Genomic DNA, 12,014 nt, shown 5'->3' on the forward strand with positions numbered 1-12,014 from the left:
ATTTTAAGTTGCGACTAAATAACGAACCTTCGTCTGCGTTTTTTGTTGGCCTACCTGGTAATTTATGATGATATGTGTAGAATAAGCAAACTTGGGTGAATGGGGGCATGCTAGCAAGAAGAATCAGATCGTATTAGTTGGTAAGGTTAGTAAGGTAACACAACAAGCAATTACTGTGGAAATAGCGAGCTTCAGAACCACTAAAAGTGTTTATTCTGAGCGAATAAACGTAGCTGTTTGAATGAGCTCCGAATTTCTTCCCAGTAAGAGATCATCAGTAGATTTTATTTTAGATCACTTATCACTTCATGTTAATCACTCTATCTTTCTTTTATTACCTTGGTAAAACCTGATACAGCAATTCCTCTGATCGCTTCTTCTCCAAAGACAGCTGTTCCGTCTTCTCTTCTACGAGTGACTCGAGATTATTCGCGTACTGCTCCATACGCCGCAACAAATCATCCATCAAATTGTCGCAATAGCCTCTACAAAATTACTGTCATTCTAAAATTTGTAAAGCGGTTGTTGGAAAATAAAGTAAGTTCAAAATTAATTTATTGACCGTGGCAGATGCTTTCTAGAATTTCTGCAATCACAAGCTTTAAATAATAATCCAGCAAAAATACAAATAAATTTCTGTATAGGGCAACACGAGGAAATTTCACTCTGTAAACTTTAACACCTACACAATAAGTAAAAAAAAAAAAAAAAAAACAAACTTTAAAAATATTCTAGATACACACGGTGAAATAGTGGTTTTTAGAGCCGTGGCTTAAGTGAATCGCCATAAGCAGTCATATCTACGGAATCCGGAAGGGCATTTCACACCTTAGCGGCTCGTATCAGAAACGTTGAGCAAAAATGTTTCGTGCGAGTGGGTTGGATGTTGACCACATAAGGATGCCAATGCATCACACTCCACTGTATTGCTAAATGAGTCAATACCTCAATCTTACTAAAATAACATAGAGTCCTTACTTAATATAATTAGCGTTGATGGTGTCAAATGAAGGCCTGTCATCAGGCGCATCAGCCCAACATCTTGCGGCAAGCTCTAGTAATTCAGCAGCAGCACCGCCAGCGGTTCCCACTTCTCCCAGCCCCACTACTGGACGAAATGGTGGAGACTCTCCACCAGTAACACGGGACACGATTTCTGTTAAAAATCATATGAAGTAGTAACCTTTCTACCAATCCGCACTTGGCCTGCGTGGTAGACTGTGAACAAACCCTTCTCAAGCTGACAGCAGATCCTCAATAGGGAGCCGACTATGGGTTGAGATGATGATAAATTTTTCTAAAATTAAATTCGGAAATTGATAATTCTTCAAATCATAAGCTTTAGGTACAGCCTACACATAATTGGCCAATTGGCCATGGCATTCCTACACTGCTTATGTACCAATTTGATTAATATTTTTAAAATGAAAAATCCTTCGGTCAGACTAGGATTTGGCATGCTAAGACAGATGTATGACTTGGCATCTTCTCTCGTAGATATCACACATAATTTAAATGCTACTTTGTACCACTTTCCATTAAACAGGTTGCGAAGCTGAAGTGCCAATGGGCAGGGCCCGACCTCGTACTGGAAAGCGCAGCGTTGGAAGACCCCCCATTAGGTGGACAGACGAGATCAAACGAGTCGCAGGATTCAGGCGGCGCTAGACCGTGGCTTGTGGAAGTCCATACAAGAGACCTATGTCCAACAGTGGACGTCTACCGGTCGATAATGATGATGAAGCAAGATGTGTGACAGAAGACTATAATTTTTTCCTATAAAAAGTTAAGACTTACCTTTATGTGTCATAGCAGGTGTATAATGATGGAATGGTCCAGCGCGCAGCACAATCTCCTCAAGGATGATGCCAAAGCTGTAAACATCCCCTTTAAGTGATGCCACCACGCCTGGGTACACGCTGCCTGCTACCAGTTCGGGAGCTGTCCATAGGAGTTCTATTGGGGATGATTAAAAATTTAGTTATACTAAGCGGACTATATGGTATCCTGCCAAGATTACGATCTTCTGTAATGAAGCATGATGATGATGTAATGAACGTTGTCTCTGTCACTTATACCTATTTGATGTTTTGTTGGTCTCAACGACAGAGACAACGCTCTACTAAAACCGCTATCTCTTTCTACAGGCCAATGTGCAATATTTCCTGCCGGCTGCTGTACCAAGCGGTGGTTATAAGACGTCAGCCTCCTAGTTCTAGGAAGTTCTACCCCGGGCACGCACCTCTACGTTTCAGAGTTATGTGCAATTTAAGCAATTAAAATATGACTTGTTTTAACGGCGATGGAAAACATCGTGAGGAAACCTACATACAGAGAGTTCTCCGTAATATTTTCAAAAGCGTGTGAAGTATGCCTATGTTTGTTTTCTCATTCTGAAAGGAAACCCGTGCTCAGTAGTGTGCTAGCTAATGATGCAGATAAATGATTCAAAATGCTGTTATGGAAATATTATGGTAGAGCCATTTCACTCGGCTCATTTTCTGGTAAAAGGATATCTTATTACCTAAATACATAAAAGCAGAAAGGTACCTGAACCTACTGCAGTCAGTAAGGTACAAAAAGGAAGAAAAGATAGTGTAAACACAGTAATTTAATATTAAGTAAGTATGCTAAAATATAAATAAGTTACATTTCGTTCTATGTATAGATTTCCCTCGTCCGTCTTTGTAGTATAAGTATGTACAGGTTCGAAATCGGTCAAATAGTTGGGTCAACAAACAAAACTATCAAACTCTAGTTTTGATAGAACGATAGCGATGCTTCGACAGAAGCACTTTGTTAAGTAAATAGAAAATTAGAAACATTGTTAGGTACAATATTGGACAAAGTGTTTTTCTTAAAGAGCTTCTGGCTTCCGCAAGTTTCGATTCCAATCTAAATATTTTGGCTTAAGAATTCCAGTAATTTTGTAAAACAATTTCATTAACCTGAATCAGGAAACGGTAACATTCAAAATATTTAAATGGCAAAGCGCTCGCATTATGCTGTCAACTAAACAACAAAAGAAACACATTTAGGGTAATTACTGAAATAGTAGGCATCGTCTTTAATCAAGTCGGTGGGCGTGCAGAGAGTGTTCAGGCCGTAGTCGGATATTTTCAGCACGAAACGTCCATCGATGAGGCAGTTTGAGGAACGCAGCTTGCCGTGCGCACCCAACCCGCTATGTAGGTAGCACATACCCTGAGAAACGGACACTTGTGATGATAATGGAAGAAGCTTTTTGTGATACTTTTTTTCGTCATTCATTTCGACACTTAACTAATTTATTTCTAAACCGACTTTAAATGTTGTATTAAAACAGGCGTTATTTTGCGGAAATGCATGGTAGGTAGGTATACAATGAACGAGAAACTTATTTTGCTATAATCCGCTGAAACAGATCAAATCTGTATGGTGCAACATGCAGAATGCGATATAGGTACATAGGTACCTACAGATTTGATCTGATTCAGCGGAATATAGCAAATTAAGCATCTGGTTCATTGTATAATATTTCTAAACCAATATTTGTAACGAATCTTATTTACTGCTCATAGTTTTTAAGGTTGATAAAATACCTTTGTGTTTTATTCATAGTAAAAATCGGTTCTATAATAAACAATTAATCCAAAACATACAGATAATAAATAATTTGCCCCGAGCGTTGGTTGATTTACTAAGGATTACCACAAAGGTCACGATCAGGAGAGATAAAGTAACAGCCGCTGGAATCCGCAACAAATCCCCCAATTCACGTTTCGCAAGCGTTTCAGTATCTTCGGTCTCCTAACATTACATAACTAACAATGTGTGCACTTAGTAAGATTTTTAAAATTACATGGAATAAGTTTTCACATGGCGAAAACGTTATATAATTTTTTCAAACGATTCTTGTATTATATTTTTTAATTTTTATAGTGTTTTAACCTACACTTCAAGGAAATTCCTAAATAATTTTTAATTAGTACATATCAAAAATTGCGGACCGGCAGGATTCGACAGTTAACAGTCGCGTCAGTACTGAGTGAACATACATATCACAAATTTCTTCACTGGCAGCAAACGAACCGTAGCTTAGCGGTCAGCGTCGGGCGCGATCCCAGGAGACGCGGGTTCAAATCCTGCCGGTCCGCTATTTTTGATATGTATTTAAAGTTATTTAGAGATTCTTATATTATAAAATCGTACACGTTCAATGCATTGCTGAGCAAGGGCGCGTCGCAGCTTTCGTGCTTTTCCAGTTTGATCGAAGTAAAAATAGAAGATAAACTTAGTACCTACTCCATGTTTGTATTGAAGGATTGGTTGCAAAGCTTCGTAGTTCATAATCAAACACTACCGTGACCTTGCGGTAATACTTTTCATCCGTTGGAGGTTGGGGACGAAGTAACTAATATCTGATCTGTGCCTGGGGCTAGGAGAGCTACGAGTAGGTACTTGTATATAAGCTTAAACTTGATGGACAGTCTGGTGCATTGCTTCAAATAAATCCTACGCTCGCATTCCGATGATTGTTTGAGATCTGAGTAGGTATTTCTAAATTGTTTCCCGTCTTGTTTGTAACTTGTACTGGAAATGATTAATTGCAGCTAGTTTCTACAATAGCGGCAAGGCAAATACCAGCAAAGACCAAGAACAAATCTAGTGGAAAATAAGGGGCGAGCAAACGTGCGCGGAAATCATTTTCGACCTTTCATCTGTGCGTCCCTAATGTTTCAATATGTTACATTGCTGCGAAATTCCGTGAGCGGAATTTCGCGAATGATTTCACGCAAGATTCCCTTGGTCTCAGTCGTTGAACGTTTTACATTCATTTCAGTAATTGAAACTACATTACTCGTAAGTACGCAAAAGTATATATAACAATCGGTTAAATTATATGGTCTCTCGTCTTTAAATTACACATGGAATTAAAAACAAAATGATCACTGCTACCAAAATGTTGCTAGTCACAAGTAAAATAAACTAAGTAACTCTAAACATTTCAATCATTTCATACTCACTTATCTTGAATAACTGAACTAGGTGCACACTTGAGTTACTTTGACTTTGAAGTCTTAAGACCATGGATAGATTAATGTCACAGCTTCCAAGCTTATAAGCTGAAATGTAGGTAGGTACTTACTGTTATCAGCAACGTGCATTATGTACATAAACTATACTGCAATTCAGTTTCTAAGTGATGGCAGTTCTACGTACTATTAATTATTACGAGATGAAACTTATATTAAAATTGCTCAACAATGTACCCTGACTGAGGTGCCTGTGTATTGCTCTCCTGTACCAAAGATAATATATTATCTTTGCCTGTACCTACGTATATGTTAGAAAAATACACAAGTACCTACACAATTGTTTATCAAAAAACCTTATGAATTATTTTAAGGGAATGGGCGGGGGAAATCTCCTGAAGATAACCAACATCATTTCTACCCACGACGAGTTTTACCTACTAAACTACTGCGCGTCACCACCTATTGGGATCTCTTCTTACTTAACCTAGCACCTACCTGTACAATATCATGGACAAGCGAAGTCCGGAAGTTCCAGTCTAGTTGTAACTCTTCGTTAGCAAGCACATCCTTCAGGGAGCCTTTTGGGCAGTACTCCGTTAGGATGAACATGAGAGGACAATCGACGCAAGCGCCGATAAAACGCGCTGTGTTCTCATGGGAGACGTTACGAGCCTACAACCACAAAATAAGAAGATCTATTTCATGCTACGACATTTAATTTAGATGAAGGTGGTATACCTACAGTACGCAACAGGTCGAGATGGCAATCGGGGTAGCACGAGGGCTGTGCGGTGTGCGGGGCGTCCCCACCTCGATTGCCTACTCGACCTGTCGCGTACTTTACTTGCGATATACTTAGTAAGAGTTAATTGAAAAATCAAACTGTTCAAACATGCTCAGAAATATTCAATCAAACTCCGATTATAAGCCCTAATCACAACTCTATGAAAAATCGAAGTCACTATAACTAAAGCAAAATAGATCCGATCATAATATGATCCTATGATTGGATCTATTTTGCTATCATTCGCATTAATTCAGACATCCGCATCCGTATCCGAGAATGTAAACTTCTAATAATCCGCATCCGCATCTGCATGCGGATGTCAAAATATTGCATCCGCAACACCCCTGATTCCAATCTACGTTAAAGACGTTGAATAAAGGTTTAATACCTACGGTCTGTTCTGTCTTCCCTTATCAATTGGTGGTTGGTGATCGTAGTCAAATGCAACAGTTAAATGTATAAAAGTTTAAACATATACTAAGTGCTTACCTGTTTTATCTCCCAAAGTAACTTCTTGTTCAAGTCCAATTTCTTTCTGTGAATCTTCTTGACAGCGACGCGATTGCCTTTGTACAGGCCTACTGTGAAGGGGGACAGGGTGACCGGTGTGCCCAGCGAGCCTGAACTGCGGCCGCTCCAGCCCAAGGATAACTGATTAGAAACGTACAAAATACGTTCAAATGTTTTTCAACAGTAGGACGGCACTGTGCTACGTATAATATTAAATATCTCGGGATCAGTGTACCTAATAGTTTCATAGCTTTCAACCATGTTATATAACTACTTAATTATTCCCTTAATTCAAAATGTGGATAATTTTGTTTCTTTACAGCTAACACCCCATACTTTCTAAACCTCAAACAGCAAAGTAGAGTTTAAAATTAGCTTAAAATCACATACTTATCTAATAGCTAATAGTAGGTAGGTACGTCTCAATAAATGTAGTAGGTACTGTAACTAATAAGTGTCTTTCTATGAAATGAATCCTACGAACACCTATATATCGGAAGTCGGAAGCTTTATTATATCACCTTTATCATTTGTCTTGTAGTACGGCGGGTAAGTACCTAATTAAAAAATTCAAGAGGGTATTAAAAGTACTGCTTAAAAACATAATTATCAAATTGCTAACAATTACCTAGCTAACAATAGTCAAGTGAACGAATACATACTTATTTCTCACTTCTAAGTTCTAACAAATTAAAATTATGGAAAAGAAGAATAAATAAAGCTTTCATTGCCCACGCAAAAAAGTTATAACTCGATAAGTATTTTCATTTTTAATAAAAAGGGAACCTTTCGTAAATGGAAATACAATACCTACTTTTTGCAAAATGAATCCGGTCTTGTTTTAATTGATTTGGCTGAAAACGGAAAAGATCATAAAAATTCGGTTTACGGCGTATTCCATTCAATTACGTTAATTACTAACAATAATAAAACCAAATTAGTTAACATTAACAACATATCAAAGGCAATTGTAAAGCTTTGTAAAGTTTTCTGAATATTTTTGAGGGCTTTCTTTTCTTTTGGTATGAAATTCGACAAAATGTGTACCAAATCACTGCTAATATTTTGAATGCGAAAGTGTATAATATGTTTGTATGTTAGTTTGCCCAGCCATGCCATACCACAAGGGAGCAACGGATCGACGTGATACGACGTGACGTGATGTAACATGGTCAAAGTTAAAGACCTGGGGAGCACCATAAGCTACTTTTATCCCGGGAAATCAAAGAAGTACCTACCACGGGATTTATTGAACTTAAATCCTTGAAATTAACTTACAAAATTTCCGACACAAAAAAATAGAGTTTATAAAAATCATAATAATATTATTTCTCGCAACTGCATATTTGAGTTCTCCTCGTTTCCTTACAGACTTACACTATCCTTTACTGAGGAAGTATGATACGTCTAAAATTCATTGCTTTCAAGTTACTTTGATTTGTCCCTGGATTCAAACTGAAAGCTGTTAGTAAGAACTGACGAGTTCAAACGATTAGGCAAAATGACATGACAGTCATTAACAACTAACCGTGCAACGTGGTTCATTACCATGATTTGACAAAAGGCCGGATTAAGCCATATAGAAGCCCCTCGGCGATGCCCTCTGGAGTTCCGCCCCTCTCTATTTTTTATTTCAAGTAGGTAAAGTATAAAGCATATTTTGTGGTTTTTTTTGTTATAAGTATAGCAAATTAAAACCACTTTAACTTATTTTTAGGGTTCCGTACCTCAAAAGGAAAAACGGAACCCTTATAGGATCACTTTGTTGTCTGTCTGTCTGTCTGTCTGTCTGTCTGTCCGTCTGTCAAGAAACCTACAGGGTACTTCCCGTTGACCTAGAATCATGAAATTTGGCAGGTAGGTAGATCTTATAGCTGACATTTGGGGAAAAATCTGAAAACCGTGAATTTAGGGTTAGATCACACAAATAAAATTAAATTCTGGTCATGAACTAATAATTAGTATTTTAAACTTTCAAAGTGAGTGAGTATATCAAGTGGGGTCTCATATGAAAGGTCTTTACGTGTACATTCTAAAACAGATTTTTATTTATTTTTATGCATCATAGTTTTTGAATTATCGTGCAAAATGTCGAAAAAATACGACTGTAGTACGGAACCCTCATTGCGCGAGCCTGACTCGCACTTGGCCGGTTTTTTTCTCAGTAGGTATCCTTCATAATGGACTCGATGACGACAACTCTTAGAAAGATTTTCCCAAATCATAGTACGAATACCGAAAGCTTACTAAGAATAATACAATAGATATAGGATACCTTAAGTACTTCATTAATGCTATGCAGTGCAGGGCTGGTGCCGAGGCCGGTACCGACTTCAACGAGCACTTCCTCGGGCCGCACGCGCCACGCGGTATTGTTCAGCTCTGCCTCAATACGTACTTGCCTGGCACAATGATAGTAATACTTATATAAGCACCTCTATTGTGCCGTGCTAATTGAAATGGCAGTAAGTCAGAAAAAGCAGTTCTCATATTTTGTCTTTGAGAGAAATATATACCTACCTACACTCGGATTTCATGTCCCTTATTATCTACCCAGAATTATGCAGATGGGAGGAAAAATCAACTTACGCCTCTGAGTGACGGCGCCGCTATCCTAGAATACTGGATATAATGTTTTTTCAAAATTATTTATCAAGATTATCCGATCTTCGGTATTTAGATCGTCAGAGTTATTAGACGATGCGATAGCAATCGCGCCCTAATAAGATAATTTATTTTGCCATTTTTTTATCAAATAAGCCGTTGACTGCGATCTCACTTGGTGATAAGTGATGATGCAGACTAAGATGGACACGGGCTAACTTAGAAGGGGTATGGTAGTTTTCCACATTATGGGAACACTAAATCGCTTAGTGGTACGGCTCTGCCGGTAGGGTGGTAACTAGACACGGCCGAAATCTCCCACCAGACCAGACCAGAGCAATTTAAAAATTATAAATTCCCAAATTATCCCTGACGGGACGTTTGTAGGTTGGATCTTCCGATAAACCTCTACGCGTTTTCACCTGTATCCCCATTCAAGTTTAATTTTTTTTTTTAAATCTCAATTATTCGTTTAAAATATTTCAAAAACACCTGCTTTTCTGAGTGATGCTTACATTGCCTATTTATTAAGTATAACTTCTGTTTTACCACTAATATTAATGGTCGTGGAAATAACACTTACTTGTAGGCAACGCATCCGGCCGTCACAGCCAGGGTAAGGAAAACAGCCAGGCCAATAAAGCAATATATCAACACGGCCTGCGCCTCTGAGCAGCGTGAAATGATAAATTTCAGTTTACACACCGAACCACTCTATTCTACAGCTTTTTGTTCCATAATGGTCTACGAAATGGGGTTCTAAGTATATTTTATATTTTAAGAATTTTCAAGGTTTATAAATTGTAAAAGAAAGATTAAATTAATTAGAAGGTAATGAATATTATTAGTCTAGCGAACCTAAGTAGGTAGGTAAGAAGACGATTTCAAGTAAGTAGTTTTTTTAATTCCATTCAAAATAAGTAGGTACATTGATGTAGGAAAAATGCACAGGAAGTTTTATAGAGTGTTTCTAGTGTACGAGTATTACTGCAATTAATTAAAAAAGTGAAAGTCATTAACTCGATGCAATTGTTTTTCAATATAATAGAGTGCTATGGACTATGGTAGCAGCGAGTGTACACAAAGTTTTTTAATTTTTATACGTACGGTTATTAGGTAAAACTATTCAATAATTGAAACAATTAAATAGGTAATGGTAAATATACAAACTGAAGAATGTGAACCGCGTTAAATAGAATATGATTGCGGAGGACGTCGGACCCACAAAAGGGTAGTGGCGCAGGATGGTGATGACTTGAACAAATGTTTAAAATAAACGAAAAATAGTGTTTTAACTATCGTGAGTGATTTCCATTATAAATATAGAATAAACCGGCTTTCAGCCACCCTTACAGCGGGCCGTGCGGGCCGTAGCGCAGGCGGCACGCAGTCGCAACCGCGACGCGTTCGTGAACTGAGACCCTGTGAAAAAAGACCCCGTATGGGTTCGAAACTAGTCGGCTTAACGTCGACTAAATACGTGAGTAAAGCCGGTTTCTTCTACATTTAATATAATGAAAAATAGTGTTTTATTAATTACCTCCTTGACACATAGGGTCCGTTCCAAGGAAACCACAGCGCGGTTTATCCGGGGGCGGCCCTCGTTTGCCGCCCGGCCAGTGGATGGCTTTGCCGGCCACAGGCTTATAGCTGCTGTTTAGTCCATGGTAAAAAGCCACAACCTACGGAAAATATATACTTATCTATCTATACACTATTCGTATGTGCAAAGGTTGACTGACACAAAATTCGTGCTAGCATTTAGGCTACTTGTAGGTACTTTTCACAAACTATGCTGGAGGTGCTTACAGCCGTAGTCAGACTCGCTAATCGTTACTTAAGATTGAGTTAAAACGTGACAGATTTATGTGAGAGATATAGCTCTGTCTCGTTTTAACTAAACTTAAGTAACAATAAAGCGACTCTGAGTACGGCTGGTCTATTAAGAGCATAACTTGTGAAAAGTTACATACGAATAAAATAAAAACCGGCCTAGTGTCAGACCCGAGTTCCGTATTCGGGTATATTTTTGACATTTTGCACCATAAATGAAAAATATTATGCGTAAAAATAAATAAAACTCTGTTTTAGAATATACAGATAAAGCCATTTCATATGATACCACACTTGGTATAGTCATCTTACTATAAAATGCAAAAAATTGAAAATAAGGTAACTGATACAAATAAGGCCTACCTTATTTAAATCGTTGATTACAAAATAAATATAGGTATGTATCAAAAAAACTTCAATAAATTAGTATTAGATGTTTATTAATATCAAATTAATGGAGAAAAACATTGACAATATCTAATAAAATGAAGACAAAATCAACAATACAAAAACCTTAGCTAGTGGCCATAATAAGTTACGTCTAACAAATAAGGCCCGTAAACTTTAAACTCATAAAATCTTGTTAAAAATCTATTTATTTAAAAAATTACTATTTTACAGCCTTTATTTACCTTTTATATTTTGTAACTACGCTTTTTATTACAGTAATTAAACATTTATAAACACAGGTGGCTTGTCACACTTAAGCTCTCATAATAACAATAATATGAATAAACTATTAAAAAAAATATTGTCACTCGTAATTAAATAAATAAAGCACACAGTCTGTAAAAAAAAACAGTTTTTTTTTACCAAAAAAATAAAAATTATAGGCCTTATTAAATTGCACTGCTGTATACAAGGCACTAAACTACCGCTGCACGCTGCTAAGCTTTCTTCCGACCAAGTAGCACGTTTAGGAACCTTTTTAGATTTAGTTATTCGTAGTACTTTGAGAGCTAGACATCAAAATGCGTATTAAAATGCGGGATTTATATTAAGGCCTAGGGTTACAATTAAGGCCTAGGGCCTTATTCGGTACCGTACCAGATAAAATATAAAGTTCCATAATTCGTTCAATTATTCAAAATGATGAAAATGAAAGCAATAATTATCTAATATAATGGCTAAGGTACTATAACTACTTATTAGTTTATATAAAATGTCAATATAAAACCTAGTAACTTGCCTTGTTATTACGAAAATTTTATAGTGCGCCGCGGAAAACCCGACTTCCACAAAGAAGGCGTCGCAACAAGCTC

The 12,014-nt window shown here is 37.3% G+C and overlaps 1 protein-coding gene across 1 annotated transcript in view; it reads right to left on the minus strand.

Moving 5' to 3' along the window:
• LOC117991968 (atrial natriuretic peptide receptor 1) overlaps window positions 1-12,014 on the minus strand; it is a 32,363-nt gene that overhangs the window by 5,208 nt on the left and 15,141 nt on the right. Inside the window, exons 10-18 of the mRNA XM_034979608.2 lie at window positions 10,460-10,601; window positions 9,503-9,587; window positions 8,591-8,717; window positions 6,295-6,456; window positions 5,514-5,690; window positions 3,048-3,204; window positions 1,798-1,956; window positions 979-1,156; window positions 339-485 (exon numbers count right to left, since the gene is read on the minus strand). Of these exons, the coding sequence (XP_034835499.2) occupies window positions 339-485; window positions 979-1,156; window positions 1,798-1,956; window positions 3,048-3,204; window positions 5,514-5,690; window positions 6,295-6,456; window positions 8,591-8,717; window positions 9,503-9,587; window positions 10,460-10,601 (1,334 nt within the window). The remainder of the gene's footprint in view (window positions 1-338; window positions 486-978; window positions 1,157-1,797; window positions 1,957-3,047; window positions 3,205-5,513; window positions 5,691-6,294; window positions 6,457-8,590; window positions 8,718-9,502; window positions 9,588-10,459; window positions 10,602-12,014) is intronic.

This window comes from Maniola hyperantus, chromosome 20 (genome assembly GCF_902806685.2).
Source record: "Maniola hyperantus chromosome 20, iAphHyp1.2, whole genome shotgun sequence".
NCBI lineage: Eukaryota > Metazoa > Arthropoda > Insecta > Lepidoptera > Nymphalidae > Maniola > Maniola hyperantus.